Source organism: Dendroctonus ponderosae, unplaced genomic scaffold (genome assembly GCF_020466585.1).
Source record: "Dendroctonus ponderosae isolate FM_Combo_2020 unplaced genomic scaffold, Dpon_F_20191213v2 Dpon_F_20191213_1, whole genome shotgun sequence".
Taxonomy (NCBI): domain Eukaryota; kingdom Metazoa; phylum Arthropoda; class Insecta; order Coleoptera; family Curculionidae; genus Dendroctonus; species Dendroctonus ponderosae.
The window spans coordinates 61,211,957-61,230,384 of NW_026017110.1; the positions used below are offsets into that span (position 1 = coordinate 61,211,957).

The following is an 18,428-nucleotide window of genomic DNA, read 5'->3' on the forward strand; positions in this document are numbered from 1 at the left end:
TCGTGTTGATTTTTATATCAGATGCCATCGCCAATTCACTACATAATTCGAAAACCTATTTTTTATTTTTTCGCTTTATTATTTTTGGTAGGCAAAGTTTAATAACAGTTATATCATAATTTTGAATGATAAATGGCGGGAGGCTCAAGTTTGGAACGTTTCGTTTGATGTTTAAAATAACATCGATAAATATATAGCGCATCAGTATCTGAAGATCCTGTGCACCTTTAAATTAGTAACGATCAATGGTCGTCAACTGGAGCTAAATGGAGCTGCAGATGCCTCACTTCCTTTTATGCTAATCCAATCAGGAAATGTACAGAACAACAAAATTGCTAAGTTTGGCAGCAAATTAACAAACTCTTCCCAAATACCCCGAAAAACTCAGGAAATAAAATTGATAAGTTAAATTAAATTTATTCACACTGACTACAAACTAGTTTCCACTTTTTCGCTCACTGCTAACTTTCATTCCAAGTCGCCTTCGGGCATTGGAAAAAATTTAATGGATACACATTTATTTTTAGTAATACGCCGTTCATTTAAAATGCATGCATCACTTTGTAATACATACATATATTTTCATTCGACTTCATAATATATGATCACTTGAACAGTGATTTTGGCTTTCTTGCTCTCATGCTTTCGCCTGATCTATTAACACACTCGGTTTTTTGCCCTGGGCTTATTTTTACCTCGGCTTCAGAGCTACACAAAAAATTCCCAAATGCCTGGAACTTTTGCTAATTTACCCATTTTTACGTGTGTGTAGGTACTATTCTATTGTTAAATAATTTATTAGTAGTACCGATACATCGCGGGCGAAAATTGTCGTTTTTAATTCGGAATTCGGCTCGACCTCCACCTTACCAAATGTTGGACAAAGTTGGAGTTTTTTAGCTGCTCTCGACCTAAGCAGCTTCCGATTAATTATGTATAAGGTTTGAAGGCACCTTAGGAAATTTTGGGCAAAAAAGTAAAAATTTACATGCGAGTTTTTTGACTGCTTTCGACCTTCCGAACGATGCAAATTTACGGTGCTTGGGGCATCTTTTTTTTTTTTTATTTATTAATTTTTTTTTTTCGAAAACATCGATTATTTTATATTTTATCACATTTTCGGATAAAACGAATTTCGCACTAACAATATGAGTCTTACATAATAACAAACTCACAGAGGCTTTTATTAAAATCTATCGGATCGTTCGCCCGATATTTCAAAAAACATATTTTTTAAAGAACTTTGACCATCAATAGCAGAGGAGTCAGATATTTGTAGCTCATGTTTTGCCCGCGGGCAAGTTATATACAGGGTGTCCCGTAAGCTCATGATCAAAAGGGTACTGCGATATTATTCGGATCAAAAGAAGACGATCGGACCTAACTTTTATTAACAAAAAATGTCTGGCTCCTCTGCTATTGATGGTCAAAGTTCTTCAAAAAATTTATATTTTTTTAAATATCGGGAGAATGGTACGATTTATTTTGGTGAAACTCGCTGAGAATTTGTTCTTATGTAAGGCTCATATTTTGATGAAATAATCGAGTTTAGCCGTTTTGGACAAGTGGTGAATTCTTGAGTATCGTGGTACAAAAACTACCAGAACTTTTTAGTTGGAGGATGAAATCAACTCATTGGTTGATGCAATAATCATTTATTCACAATTTTGTAATTTGTAAACTTGCGTGAAAGCGTATGCGTTTACGCGGCGCATATTTGCAGTTAATGTCTAACATTGTTAAGTAGCAAGAAAACAGATATTTTTTTGTTGTGCAAAAACTATGCTACAAGATTTTACAAAGAGCACAAAATTGGGAACAAATTATTAGTGCATCATAAAAAAAAAATAGTTGATTTCATCCAACAAATAAAAAGTTCTGATAGTTTTCGTACCACGCCACACAAAAAATTCACCAAAAAGATATTTTTTTTTGAAGAACTTTGACCATCAATAGCAGCGGAGCCAGACATTTTTGTTAAATAAAAGTTAGCTCAGATCGTCTTCTTTTGATCCAAAGAATATCGCAGTACCCTTTTGATCATGAGCTTACGGAACACCCTGTATTTTTATTTTTTTGGCAATGAAAAACGACCCAGAAAATACCCTTTAGCAGCATTTCTACACATCTGTGATTTTCTAAAAATGAAGCTTTTTGTGACACTAAAGTGTAAAAAATTCCATTTCAGTAGCAATTAAAATGTGTAAATTACAAATATCAAGTAATTGGAAACTACTTGAAAACACAGCAAGTCAAAGATTCGGGGTAGTAATTAGTTAAACATGCCCTTATTTGAAAAATGTGCTTCGTCACTCCAAAATATTGGGTGTAAAATGTTTTTCGACTACATGTTTCTACTAGCTGACGACAGAAAATCAATCGTCTTTGGGTGTCTCCCGCCACTAGAGTTCCAACTCAATCATATTTGTAAGGTTGAAATTTATGTTTTTCAATATTCGTTTAGTGCGTTAATAATATCTATAAAGTAGCAGCAAAAATTGAAAATGCGCCAGTATCTAGCACAAACATTGCATTTACAGATTCGAATCGTTTATTTCGCTAATTAAATAAGTTTTTAAACACACTTTATTTAAAAGTCATGTCTGTAATTTTTTAACATTTACAGGCAATGCTCAAAGTATGAGTGGATCTAAACATTTTAAACGTGTAAAAAAGTAAAGCCTTTTATTTGGGTCTGATTCAAATTCAATCATAAAAGTTTTTGATTTTGAATTCGGATTCCTGAAAAATTAGCTTTATGACTCGTTGAATAAAATCGCCAAATGTGTGAAAAATAATTGGTTGCCGACCGAAAAATCGACTATACGATTTTGTATCAAAGTGCATTCCGAAGTTTATGTTTCGGTAATAAAAATACATTTTAACATACGATTATGTTAGAAAATGTGCACAAGTTGCAAATTTATTGGCGTTGCCCCGGTCAACTATTATACTGTTGAGAATTGCATTAATTCATTCTTGATAATTATAAACATTGTGTCCTATCTGACTAACTCTACTTTTTCTAAATGCGAGGTATGCAGTTTTTGATTCTAATATTTACGGTTCTTTTTCAATGGATCTCAGTATCAACAGGGAACATTCTCGTTTATAATTCCACGTAATTTGAACCTGCAAGTTTTAAATCGGCAATGTAACATTAAATTAAACTCAACGCTCTTTAAACAGAATACGTTGTTTTCTGTTGATAATCATCTTCAGAACATTATTTAGAAACTACTTCTACAGGCAGGTGTAGCTGATAAAGCAGCAAACCGGAAGTATCTTATTCTCACACGCTACCCGAGATCAAACACAAACATGCTGTGCATCACAAACATAAATATAGTAAACAAACAAATCGGTCCAGTTTACACTATCTTTACACGATGTATGGACATAATTAATAAGACTAAACAAAAAACGCATTGCTTATATTTTCAGTAGCTGATTGGTCCTTTTGAGTACTTTATTAGTACCAGTAGTGGCATAACTTAGATATATTTGCTGAAAGGGTTAACATTGCCAGAGTTTTTCGAATAAATCTTTTTCGCAATGAGCACAATTGCCGACGTTGTTGGAGGAGGGCCTAAAACATCCAGTTAAATTACATTTTTAGGACATGGCGAGCTTTATTTCGAATGGGAAGAAAAGAAGGACGATTTATTGTATTAATTTAACGCCTTGGTAGAAGACGGTCCACATTCTAATGTTCAGCGATTAAATCTGTGTCCGTAATATATCAAACATCTTTGTGAAGTTTAGCTTAGTTTTCTTTTCAAATAAGTTATTCATTCATTAACTTGTCCTAATTGACTTGAAAGCATATTTGATTTTTCAATTTCGCTATTGGATTGCCTCAAGTTTGACTATTAGCTTTTCTGATTAGAGTCTGAACTGAGTAATTTGAAAATTAGATAAATAAATACAATATGTAAGTACAATCATGAAAGCAATTCAGCAATTACATGATAATGGGATTTAATGATTAATCCTTCAATATAATGTTATGCCCATTTAGCTTGCACATAGATTCAACCGAGTGTGAAATAGAATAAAATTTTTAACATTTAGTATATTGACGTTATTCTCAAGCTCCGGAAAATTGTACATTAGAACGCGTTACCACTCAATTATGATGCTAACAAGTTAATGGTTATACAAGATTGATTATGTGTCAAGATTTTTATTTCGTTTTCACTTAATTCTGACACATTTTAGTCGATGCCCTGACTATCGATTTATATTTCAGCCAACACCCAAAGTGTTCTTTTCATAAAACTACTTACAGAAAAACTAACACTGTTGTTAGTTTCAAATTAATAAAATCATGTACATAAATCTTTGTGATTTCAACATCATATTTCTCCAATAAACATCCGATGTAAGAAACAATTGTTATCTGGAATTATTAAAAAAATTGGTCCGTGTAATAAAGTAAAACAATAGTCACTCAGTGTAACTGATAACTACACCATTATACCATTGTTCAATAAGCTATAATATTCCAGAACTTAATTTAAATTGTATTCAATATACAGTTTTTTATTGCCAAAGTATAAATGTATTTATATTTTATAATATTAATTTCGAAACGTCAATCAGTTTTAGTAGCGGATTAATACCATTAAAAGTAATAGTCCATTCAAGTAATGCGCGTTTTTTGTATTGAAATTCAATCAAGCTGATTAGGAATTAAAGTGGCTAGGATTTAAGCTAATAACAAAATATGCAGATGTAATATTATAGTTGGAAAATGAAGCAAATGAAGAAATAGTGAGAAGGAAAATTTTAAATTAGTTTACATTTTACTGTTCATTTAGTTTCTTTTGTTGCTTCGCTTAATTTTGTTTCAAGATATTTTTCAAAATTTTCCTTCTATACATATTTTCCCAATTACAACGACTGATGTCCGATAAATGCATTCATACTGATAGTTCAACGCTATACAGGATCTACTGGAAGTTGGACGATTGCGTGTGAAATTGAACCAAACGCACATACAGTTTCTATACTAGTGATTTATTAATTAAATCAATTTGAATACTAGCTGTTAACTACCAAAATCTACTGGAAAGCTCGCCTCAGTTCGTTTTCCATGTACCCGAGCTGAAAGGATTTCCAATCTCCATTGCATGTATTCATTCCATGCGGAAGTTGTATGGATTCCTTCCACGTGTTTGACCGACTGAATTCGAAACGGTTAGTGGAGAGAAATATTTTTAGCTGCAATCGCGTGCACCAAAGATATAATTACATTACTTTTTTGCGTCTATTTAATAGGACGTTAAATGATCTAACTTTAAGCATAAACATTTTATATTGCGTCAAATTATAGGACTCTATTGAATTGCCACTGTATTATTTAATGACCCTGCTCGGATATGAGATGGGTTGATTGGATTTATATTATTTAACACCGCATAAAAGAGTTCATTATTCGAGTAAACAACTACATATGAAAAGTTAATTGCTTGTTTGAGCAATTTTGACTGGCTACAGATGAAAAGTCATTTATCTGTTGCCAATCATTCGTAAAATCACGAGAGACTGTCTTTCCAGAGTGGCTGTGTGTGATGTAATGTCGAAAACTCCCTTACCCGAAATGCGTTCAAACTGATTATTTCTTTAGGTTTTAATAGTGTGTTTAGACTAACCGCATCAAGCTCGTTGTTAAAAAAACGTTTTATGTTAAGACGGAAATGCCGAAATAGCTACTGACAATTATTTTCAAAGTCAACGCAGTTAATAGGTTTTCCGAAAATAGTTTTTCAAAATAACCCTTCGGATTTCAATTGCCGATAAAAGTTTATTTTGTTGGCATATTACTGTTCAGAACGATCGTGCTTTTTTACAAAACACCAGTTAATATTCTCGCAGTTCAGCTGCAAACAATTGATTTAATGTTGCATAGCTTTTGCAGCAACTGACTAGTCAAAATAACCCGTAAATTTTCCAAGTTGCAATATTTTTAACTCGTTAACTTATATCGATAGTGCCTTTTTATTAACCTATAATTTTCCGCCTCGCAAATGTATTAATGTTTTATACTGGTGCAGCAGAAATTGATTTTGCGTAAAGATGGCAGACTGTATTTTTAGAACTAGTTTGTTCCTGTTGAACTGATTTAGTCGACATTTTATCACTCAGAAATATCTCCTTTTATTGCTCATTCATGCGATTATCTACTGCTAGATTAAAGAGGAATATTGTTTTAGCAGAAATGTTATTAACTTCCTCGTTCTGGAATGTGCAACTAAAGGCCAATTGGCAACGCAGCTTTATAATTTTCACATTGTTGAAATAGGTTCTACTCCATTTTAGCTGCTTTGCCAGAAACAAAGGGCGAACTAAATGTTGGAAGGGTGTGGATACGGCTCTATGTGAATTCGTCCCCCGTAGTTGCCAGCTGACTGCAAGCTCTGTGGTTTTTAGCCCCCGAGCTTTATTCGTTTTACTCGTCCTTAACTTGTCTCTTCAACTTAACAATCCCGTCGGCGATAGAGCGAGAGCTGAACTCATTCCCTTAAAATTATATCAAACACCTTTATCGTATGTGTCCCAATTTGTGCCGTTCTCTATCGTGCAAACTTAATATTGTTTGATTAGAGCCGCTTCCGAAAACTTTCTTATTTGTTTCTTAAGGGGGCGTTAGGGCTGGATTGAAAAGTTCCTTTACTGAAGTTTCTTTACCCTTCGTTTCTCTGGAATTAAGTAAATACCAATAGTGGGTTTTGATTAATTAATGTTGTAAGAAAGAAACATTTGAACGGGTAGTTTAAATGTACGAATTTATTGCCTAAACTTCTCAGAACTATTTCAATTAAGCGTTTCCAGCCAATATATCAGTCTCAAACTCAGCATCAAACGTGATAATCACCTAGACGTTTTACTAGTCAAATTAGGTACATATGAAAAACGTGAATTTTGGGCAAAGTTGCCCCATTTCACTTTTTCCCGATCCTTATTGGGAGAGATATTTTCAAGTAATTTGTCACCTTATTAGAACACTATTTTCTACACGATTATACTATCAGATTTGGAATTCCGTGTTTTGTTTTTCGCCCTTATTTTTTTCTTTTAGCCGTTTCTTTCTGTTATCAAAAACTGTAAATACGAATTTGATTTAAAATCATTTCTTTCATATTTTAGAGTAGGACCTAATAGCACTTAATTAACATCAAGTACGAGATCAAAAACAATTAATTTTAAATTAGGTACCACAGTTTTTAATAATGAGATGTTAAAAATAATATTGCAAAGAAGCGGCCAACATTTGGCAAAAATGGGTAATTATTATGAACATCAGGACCTTACGTGCGCGGTTTGCATATGCTCACCTTATAGAAATGAGCTTTCAAAAAAACAACGTTTCTTTGTGTCTTTTTTTGCAAAAAGGCGGTTTTCGACCGGTTTTAACTGATTGAAATTTGCTACTTTTGGGAAAGATGTTCCTGCTGTCTGTCAAACCGTTGTCACAGTAACGCAGTTCGGAAAAGTTTCGGGCATTTGCTAAATTTACATTTTTTGGTAAAAGCGTTTTGTTGGAGCTCGGATAAATTTTGGTTGTCTTTAACTGTTTTTTTTTATTTTAAATAATTTTAGGCCGCTTTTTCCTCCAAAATGGGAATTCGCCAATAGAAATTTGACATGTTCTAAAGTAGTGATTTTTGAACTTCCTTGGTTCTTTGTTGCCTTATGGAAAAGTAGTGAATTTCAACAAGTGAGAAGTGGTCAAAAACAGCATTTGCGCAAAAAACAGCACTAAGAACAGTTGTTGCATAACGCATTTCTATAAGGTGAGTATATGCAAACCGCGTTTACAAAATTTACAAAAAAACAAAATTGCATATCGCGCACACGTGATGACACCTGATGTGACATTACTAGAATTTTTAAACAAATGTCAAACATATTGATGATGGTGGGCCCAAAACGAAACGTACGAGAATTAATCATCGAAATCGTAATGTTTTACAAATATTTATTTCTATACGCTATATAGTACCTAAATAATGTCTGCAAACTGTTCGTGTATAATGAGTTTTCCATTAACCGCTCCAGTTAAGCTTGAAAACTTAGGTCGAAACTAGGACCAGGAGTCACATGTACGAATCTCAGAACAATATGACGTGATAATTACATGGCGTGGAATCGTTGACTGTGGGTATTGATGCGGTAAATATACAGAGTGAGGCAGGTCGTAGGTCCAGCCAATATGAGAGTTAAATTATACATTTTGATGCTGCTGGATCGTTTTAATATATTTTTTGTATTATTCAAATGATCTCTAACGGTGTATTTATATTCAAGCTGCGATAAGCGATAAGAGCATCGAATTAGCGACCCCTTATCGTTGATCGGTTACTAAGCGTGATTCGCCACGTAGCATCAACTTAAGCGGGTCAAAAGCGAATCTGAATGCTTCTTCGCAGCGCTGGTATCGCCGCTCTTATCGCACCTTCCACACAAAAGCACCCTTCTACTTCTGGGCGAGGAACATTTTTGAATCAACTTAATATTAACGTTTAATCGTGTTGTACGTGTCTCGATGTGTGTTCGTGGTTTTTGTCTTCAGCAGTAGTATAATCTGTGAAGAACTGATGTTCCATTGATGCTGTTGCATAGGGCACATCGTGAACGAATGGTTAAGGTTTTACGTATATAGCGACATGGATTGGAAGGAGCTCAATCAACCACCATTTGATTCATCTTGCACTGTGATTAGGCGACTGAGCAAATTTTCCATTCTGATCCATTGGCTTAGTTTTTGAGGAATTGAGGCCCAATACAGTTGCTGCTGATTGGCGAGATAGGTTTTTTGGTGATGGTGACATTTTCGTGCAAGATGGGGTGGTAGAAGTATGGTCTCGTATCGAGTCCAGTCGAACTTCGTTAAAATGGAAATCGCATGCTAAATCAGGTTAACCTTTGCTGTGTCCCAGTAGTAAGCGGGCCGGTAAGAATCATGCGGCAGATACGGCAACATTGTTCAAAAGCCGACATAAAGCCGGCTGGCGCATGCTTGGATGTTAGTTGTTCGTATGCGATGTGGTGAGAACTCACGATGACTACAGAGCAATCAGTTCCGAGTTCCGCTGCCAGGTGATAACAAGCGCGTTGCGGCTCATAGAGGTGACTTGACTGTGCACAGAAACTAAACCAGATGACGATGACAACATGAGCGTGAACAACACGGAGGGTCAACCGCAGCCGGATTCTGATCCCGAGAGGAACAACATGTATCGCCGCATGACAGTTTTAGCGGACTCAAAAAAATCGCCGCTTCTGCCTCTGGTTAATATTGATGCAGAAAATTACATGTTGCGAGAAATTAACCGGCCGGTTTCCATAACTCCTGCGTTAAGGACATCAGAACTGGCTTCTTCCCTGGACAGTGGGATTGACGGTGAAGGCATCGTCAATGGTCATTTGGACGAGCCGGACGTCGAACTCCCTGATGATTCTCAATGTCTCAATGCTCCATATCCTGACTTCTTTTACGGCCTAAATTTGGAGGCTTGCCTCACCTCATCTCCAAGTTCAAACAGTTGCGCTCGTTTACTCTCATTCCACCACAAACTCTGTTCTTGTGACAACAAATGCTGCTGTACATGTGCTACTTCTTGTTCCATAGATTGCCATGCTTGCTACCACAATTACTGTGCCCGATTTTTCGTCCACTATCTCTGCCGAAAAGATTCCAGCGAATTACCTCCAGCAACTTTAGACTACGATAAGGTAAGTTCATATATTTGATATAATTTTTGAATATATACATATATCATTCCCTCTGTATTACCATTTATTCCAAATTGCACCATTTCTATTAGTGCATTCCAAATTTAAAGTTACCGGTATTTATCTTGAAATTGTTCCAACTTTAATGCTTTAGTTTTTTGTCGCCCGAAATAGATATATTCGTGTTCTGTATGAAGCGGCATAAAATCCAGCTCGAGGCATCAAATCCAGTTGCTTAACAAGCGATCAATGTTGAATTTCGAAAATGTTTCCTCTGCCTTGATGAAGCACTTATAAATCTGAAGCCAATATTAGCTAAAGGTTAAAGCTGCACGCGCCATTCGTTTCCCTGGCTTCAATTACTGATGAATAATCATCCAAATGACGTACGTATTCCATTTCGTTTTAAAAATGCAAAAAACTGTCCCCGCTGAAATTTGGCTCAATTTGCTCTACCGTCGGCCATTCTAGCACAATTTTCTTGATTAAGGAATTAATCCAGAAATAACTAAAATCGCACATTTGATCATCCTTGTATTCCATTTCGTTTTTTTATGTTACATTTTGTCAATTCCATAAAAATGTGTCAAATATCGTCGCACCCGACAATCATTCTAGTTCTAGCTCAATTCTTTCAGAATAATCGAATTAATTCTAGGATGCAATAGAAATCCCAATCCAGCCAACTTTTGAATATAAAGCAAACCTTTGCCTAAAAAATAACACCCTCGCCGCTCCCATGCATGTACTGTGTGATAAAAATTACGTAATGGCATTTCGTTTATTTGAAATCTTCGTCAATACCGTTAGAATATGTCACCAGTTGAGTTGAATCATTTATTCCATTGTTTTACAGAGATTTGGTTTAATCATAACGTTTTCGTTGATAGTATGAGTTCTTCAACCGACATAAGGTGAATATTGATTTGAATCCTAAAGCGTCTTTTTGTTATTACATCTCCTTTTCATATCAATAAACGTCGATATCACTTCTTCCTTTACGTGAGTTTGCAAACCACTATTCGTGCTGTTTTTACGCTAATCGACTACAAAAGACCTAATTTAGTGACCGTGCAATTTTTTCGATGAAACTGGTGAGTTTTTTCGGTTTTTGGCCGTCGTGAATTAGAGTCTTGTCCTAACGTTTCGCAAGCACGAGCGATTTGCATCTTCAGAGGTTGCTTGGCTTTAGAGCAAACAACCGGAAATTCTACTCCACGACGGTCTAAAAACCAGCAAAACTCACCAGTTTCATCGAGTAAATGAATGAAGTATGGAATTAATTCGATTAGCGTAAAAATATCTGGAATAGTGGTTTGCACACTCACGTAAGGGAAAAAGTGTTACGAGTTTATGGGAAAAGGAAAAATGTAATACCTATAACGCAGTATTAACAAATAAGAAAATGACTTCAACATTTCATGAAGATAGATAATTTCAGCCGAAACGTTGTGATTAAACCACATGCCTGTAAAACAATGGAATAAATGATTCAACTCAACTAGTGACAGGTTGTTATGTTCTAACAGTATTGACGCAGATTTCAAATAAATGAAATGCCATTGCGTAATTCAACACACAGTATATGCATTGATGTTATTTTTTATAGAGAAATATTGCTTCATGTTCCAAAATTATCCGTAACAATTCAATGCAATTTCTATTTCTATGAAAGCGAAATCGTAGTAATCCCGCGATTATTAGTCACAATTTCCAAAAACGTCCACCAAGGCCCATATCTTTTGATAAAATCGTCAATGTTTAGTAATAACCATTAGTACAAAATTGGAGTTTTTTTTGATGTATGGGTCCGAAAAGCAGAAATCCCGGTAAGCTTTTGAAATGATTTTCAGAAATGTTTTGTATGGTGAATAGACCTACATCAAGGAACAAGAATTTACACGTTATTTCTCAACAGTCCCGAGGCTTTAGGTTTCATTCCAATCCCTCTTTTCTATGCCTTACATGCATTTCAGAAAAATACGCTCCTTTTGAAGCCGAACGTCTGTTTCAAAGGACTGGGTCGTTTGAAGTGGTGTTTGAGCCCTAAACTCAGAAATTAATTTCGTTCTTTGTTTTTAGCGACTTGCAGGGAACTCATCGATCTCTAAACGTTGTGCTGTTTTTATTTTTATCAAACCATCACACTGAACTGGGTTGAACGGTTATTTCCGTACACCATAATCATTGTTGCATGCCATTACAAAACTAATTTACTCCTTGCAGAAACTCACGTATTTAAGTGCCACTAGAGTCGTCAATTCCCTAAAATGCCTAGCTTTATGCAATGCATAAAATATTTTCATGTAACGGAAGCATGTATCTTATTTTGTCTATACAGCAACTGATTGCATCGGACTAAATGACAGTTTAGCAGTAATTTTTATGTACGTAGCTGTTGAATTTCATTTTAAATATTATGTTACCGGCCATAAGTTAATGAAATGACTTTTATTGTTTAATAAAAGTTAATCATGTGATTAGTATTAAGTGCTACACGATTTTATAGTAGCCTTCTTCTCATAAGCCACGTCTATAAATAAGCTATTTTTAACTGATGGTTCTTAAATTTGTTTGATCGTTTCCGCACAAGCAACGGAAATGATTATGTTTAATGTATTATTTTCAAAAACGCTACACTTTCGTATTTCCTGAACACACAGGCAATTTTGGAAGATTCGTGGCACTTTCTTCATGAAATTGTCTCCAAAATCTTCAAAAATTTGCGCTCATACTCAATCTCTCTCATAACTCACCTCTTCTATACCTATTATGATGGTATACATAGTTTTTATTAATAACTTTTTCTATTAATTAATTTCGTAAATTCAGGCAATAATGCCAAATTGGCAGACTTTTCACTAAACATCGATCAAACTGGAAGTTGAGTAAATGTAAATGTTTAAATATTTTCATTGCGTTATAAATACTCTATATTTAAATAAACGTATTTCACTGATAAAGTGAACGGTTTAAAGATCAAAATAATAAGCCAATTGGCACTGCTTTCAATAAAGCTTACACTGACCTGACCAATGTTTAATTTTACACAACATGAGTATTTTTTTGGCATTCATCAAGCAGATAAGTAACAGTTTACACAGCCACTTTCGTCGGTTATTTTTCTCTAATTCGCTGTGGATTCAAAAATGCAATTATTATTAAAGTTCAAACTATGCATTCATAATTTGTTAATATTGAGAACTGTTTTCGTGCTGAATTACTTAACCTATCATGAAACTCTTTTATCAAGGTTTTACAATAGTGTATTAAGACGAAATATGGCTGAAATGCTGAAATTAAAGAATTTAATCAGTGTAATGACTTTAATGGATTTTTTCTGCTCTGAGCAGGCAACTTTTTAATTCGTTTTGATTATGCTTAATAATGTATTTCATATGCTGAATAGATTTGATCGGCATTAGCATAACTCGTAAAGTAACAGACCAATTATAATTTTTATTATTAGTTGGAAGAAATCGGGTGAGTTATTTGAGTGAGAACGTCACCTTTAATTTAGGAAAAACAAAGCTAATCAATTCTTGTCTAATCAATTGCATTTTAATAGCGGGCAGGAACAATACACAGTTGTAATAATCGAATAAACTTTATTAAAATTGGAATTTTATCAGCGGGACAATCGTTTTTTTTTGTTGTTTTTTGTATATTAATATTATAGCACAGCCGGAATATTGGCTCATTTTCACCCATGTCTGAGTCTGTAAAGCTCTGAGTGTGAATTAGTTAACGCCATGTAGTTACTGTGCTCTGACAAAGGCATGTGACATGACTAATGAGGCAGGGGAGATGAACTCCATTAAAAGTTAAATTGCATGCTTGCTAGACAGTGAAAACCCCAAAGAGAACGGTTATGATGCCCGGCATTTCGTCCTTTTTCGAAAGACCTGCACGTCTGTCCCAGTTCTTTTTTGTTTGAATTAGCGTACCTCGAGAGTAAATGAAAAAAATTCTAATTTAATAAATCGCGACTAAAAATGTGCACCACAGTAGAAAATATTAAAGGTTTTGTTGTCTGCCTGAATGTAAAGAAACTGAAATAAGCACAATAAGATGTTCCCTAGCCGAATGATGTTCTATTCGTTTACTTTGAGATTTACCTGCAGGGAACTAAATTCCCTTGGCTCAGAAAAGAACTTGTAAATTTCTACAAAAAAAAATAAAGCTACACGCAGCGAAATCCGGGCCCGAATCAATAAAATACCCACTAGGACTTTGTAGGGATTTCGCTGTTCCAGCATCAATAGATTATTCTGGATGGCATTGAACACTAGTTCTGATTGGTTTAAAGTAAAGTTAGCTGAAAAACCGCAACTGACTGCACTAATTGAAACAAAAATTATCTTAAATTATGTAAATATATTAACAAAGCGTTTTAAATGTGCAGTTGCCAATAATGTTAGCATGCATATACACTTAAGCTGCACCCTGTTCAGAGCGCTTTTTTCCAAATGCGTATATTTTCATATTTATCTTTTGTGCGACAATTTAAATTTATCTCAAAACTCGAACGAGTGCACTTAAAAATCTCGAGAAAGATAAGCATACCTTAAGAACGGACTATCTTTTGTAGATGGCATGCATAATATCTAAAAACGCTTCGATTGTCAGGCTGTTTTAATCTCATTATCATTTAGATTTGACTGTCAAGGAGAACAGCTTATTTAATTTTGCTGTATTAGATTGAATAATTATATTCTGGTGAATTTAAACGCCTTATTCAGCCTATTTACTTATATAAATTTGCAACAATTGTCGCTAATCAGTATGTCTGATTTCTCGGATGGTCCGTAAAAAACGAATTTATAAGCGCTATATGGATCTCTTGTAGTCCTATATGTCTTTACGGTGTCACTTGTAGTTTCTTGTTTGAAAATCGAACAAATTGTTTGGATCATATCAAAGTAAACACTACGAGATTAAAAAACTGTTACAATGATAAAAAGTTTTTTGAACAATGAAGAACAACAGAAAAATACGGAAGAACTTTTATCCGTACTTTAATTTAAATTGTCTATTTTTCCCTTGTTGCAGCTGAGAAACTTCGTGGAATTTTTGTGCGCTCAAGCTGGATGAAGTTGTATTTAGTTTCATGATTATTAGTAAAGATGCATTTTTTCAATTGTTTTGCCGTTTTCAAAGTTTTTATTTTTTAAATTAAAATGAATTGCGCCAAAATTCGATCAGCTATTTTAGGCACTAGCCAGAAGATTTTGGCTGCCAAAGTAGTAGTTCAGTTAAAACAGCTTAATTGGATTAACTGGCACTCATAGGGGCCAATAGTTACTTTAAATAATTCCTGTTTGAATGAGTCTTGAAGACACAGTAAATATTTCGACCCGCCCAGTTTGGACTGTTGATTATAATTGACTAGTATTTAAACAAGAAGCGTTTCATGCAGCGGAGAAAGGAGTAAGGAAATTAACAATGAGCCGCTTTTATCAATTAAATATTTGGATTTCATCAATCAATAACCAATTTGCTTGTGTGCAAAAAAATCTATCAATTTGGCTTGAAAATGTTCGGTTCAAAGGGATTAATTAGCTTAGTAAACGCTTAACGTATGTTTCACTTTTTAATAAAACCGATAACCGCGCACAACCGGATACAATATGTAAACAAGCAAATCAAAAGCTGCTACTATTTTTAAATTTTGTAATTTCTTATTTACCCCTAGATAGGACTGCTACCAGTGTTTTAAAATAGCATTTTTAAGAAAATGGCTGCCTTCAGTTTCGAGTGAGAATGGTGCCAAAATTGCGTTAGTACATCACATTTAATGATTGACGATAATCAGTGTGGTACGTTAAACTCATCAAATAAGCCAAAAAAATGATTGATGAAGTATAATTAATAAATATTCGTTTAAAAGCCAACAAGGTGTGTTTATGGCAAAGTTATATTTATCAAAGTGTTTCGGGCAGTGCGAAATTAATACAATCGCCTACAAAATAATATGTAGATGATAGAACCTAATTGAGAAAATATTAGTTATTGCCCAACTCGTTGAATATTTTTTTTTGTAATTACTGTCAAACCTTTCGAAAAAGTAGGGCCAAAACCATAATAGATCTATTATGAAAGAATTCTCCCTAACGCTCCTTATATCTAGATAATCAACACATTCTTTGTGTAATGAAAAGGGTTCCTATAGGGACTGTGTATAGCGCACCTGGGTTTAAGGGTAATGGGGGAATTATAATGAATGATAGGAACTAGCCAAGTAGGTACTTGTTAATTTATGCCATTTGGTAGAAGGTCCATAAAACTAGTTTAATGGTCTAGGATAGTGGATCTAAAAGAATTATATTTCGCCTTTTGATGCCATTTGGTGGAGGGATTTCTTAGCACTAGAGTATCGTATTGTATTACATATAAAAGCTTCAATTGAAAAGGCGCATACTGATAATGATTTATCAAGCGTAATGTTCGTTTTAATTAGTAAAAATCTAGGCAAACGAAATTTTGCAAAGTGAACTGACGTTTATCTCGTTTCGACCTCAAGATAATGATGAATTACTTTGCTAGGGTCAATTTTATGCCAACTTTACAAAGTCTACATTGAATGAAATCATCGAAATGTCCAAATCCTTGAATGTGATGTACGTTAAGGTGTGAGACAGAATGAGAATTCACAAGATTTGGTAAAATCAATCAGGAATCAATTACTTGTGAATCGGCTTTTCTGGGATGGGATACTATATGTTCTGTTTATCTGCTTAGTAATGTGGATACGATAAATTGCGTTTACTAAGTAGCAAAGCAATGCGGTTTTAGTGCTACCTTGCGGTCTATCGTTGATAAACTTCCCATTGTCGGATGGATATTGGATAGTAAATTATATATCATAAAGTACGATTCTTTACGCAATTTTGGCCTCTGTTGGGCTAAGTTGATTTATTTGCAAGAAAAATCCTTGATGGATAAGTTTAGACGGTTTTGGCTTAGGTTGTGATCAATCATTGAATATAGTCCGGGCTAGTAAGTTAATGGTTAGTAAAATAATAAAATATTTATTTATAAGTGCGAGGATTTAAATAACAGTGATTCCTCAGTCTATTTTAAAAACGAACCACGCGAGCCATTTCTTTGCCAAGTGTCTAAAAATTTGTCCGCCGTTATAATATTGAGCGCTTGTTGCTGCTTGTTGCTTGTTTACTAATCTTCTATACTGAGGGTCTCATGGAAATTCAATCCTATTGCTTCCGAACCAGATTTTTTTCGTTCAATACTGTCGCTTTTAGCATGCATGAAAATTATTTTTTGCTTTTGCGAAAAATTGCGAAAAGCTATTATTGCAACTTGTTATTGCTTACTTCTTGGCGAGTACATTGACAGTTGGCACTGCGCCCTTTACAACTAAGTTGATTAACTGACGAGCTTATAACGCATTTTGAGGTCTCAACGAAAGTTACACAAGAAAACAGCAGAGAAGCAAAGGGACCTCGTTAACGATAAAGGTCCGTTTTTATAAGTTAATTCACTTAGTCTGGTCTAATGTTGAGTTATTTTGCTAATGGATAAGAAATGTTAAAGATAACGCAATATTTGTGCGAGTGACATAGAAGACGTGGAACTTTTCTGATGAAACATTGAAATGGAAGAGTAGGTAATAACCATGCGAATGGTGAGAATCCGCTATAATGACCACTTTTGACGGTCATTTTATTGGAAGACTGGAAGAAGATATACATATATGTTTTTAAGTTAAACAATCTGAAAGCCGAGTGGAGCACCTTTGCAATAAACGTAACATGCGAATAATAAGTGGTTTTTGTTTCTGCTACGCCGTGCTGTGATAGAACAATGCAAGATGCACCTTTTCCTCTTCTTATATCAATAGCAAAATTATTTACCTAAGATTTGTTATCTATTGGTTTGTGTAAACCCAGATAGAGTTTGCGTTATGCTATGTGAAACCCTACAAAGCGACGTTCCGAGAATAAAGAGCAAAAGTTTCGCTTAATAAAACAAAATTGAGTGAATAGAATTATTGCTTAGCTGTAGGGCGGGTTCCTGACGTCAGTTGCTCCACCCTTGTAAGCACAACGCAAAAGAGTTACGAAAATCGAGTGGATTGTACGATGTTGACCTATCCCAGGATATTTGTACGTGTGGGAAGAATTGCTCAAAGGGTTGCACTTTGAATTACAGTAAAGTCCGCTTATAGTGAACTTTCGGTTAAAACGAACTTTTTTCCTTTAATTGAAACGTCGTCCATAAAGACCAACGAATGTTTTTACTGGTTATAACGAACTTCCGGATATAGCGATCACTTTTTAGGTTAGTTGTATATTCACTTTCCGTTTATAACGAACTTCCACGCTCAGCAACACCAATCGTGCGGAGTTGTTTATATTAGTGAGAGCGAGAGATAGGCAGTGACTTGTTTTTTGCCGGGTTATGTATGTAAATCGTTTTAGAATGGAAAAACAAAAACGCAAAGCTTTTTCACTAAATGAAAAGTACGAGATTATTAACAAAATAAAAAGTGGAGTAAAGCAGAGTGACATTTGTAAGAAATAAGCACTTGGAAAGTCTACTGTTGCAACAATATGGAAAAACAGAGAAAACATTTTATCAGCGTATGACAAAACAAATGTTAGATGTAGGAAGTTAAAATTATCTGCACATGAAAAGGTTGACAAGGGACTTATTAAGTGGTTTAC

At 34.6% G+C, this 18,428-nt stretch overlaps 1 protein-coding gene across 3 annotated transcripts in view; it reads left to right on the forward strand.

Moving 5' to 3' along the window:
• Positions 1 to 18,428, forward strand: part of LOC109540864 (phosphatidylinositol 3-kinase regulatory subunit alpha) — a 46,050-nt gene that overhangs the window by 13,861 nt on the left and 13,761 nt on the right. For 2 of the 3 annotated variants that reach the window (XM_019909357.2, XM_048661007.1), the window contains exon 5: positions 9,638 to 9,741. In XM_019909357.2, coding sequence (XP_019764916.1) covers positions 9,638 to 9,741 — 104 coding nt within the window. Of the gene's footprint in view, positions 1 to 8,681; positions 9,742 to 18,428 lie in introns of those variants that run through there. The other variant, XM_019909356.2, reaches the window with a different exon arrangement.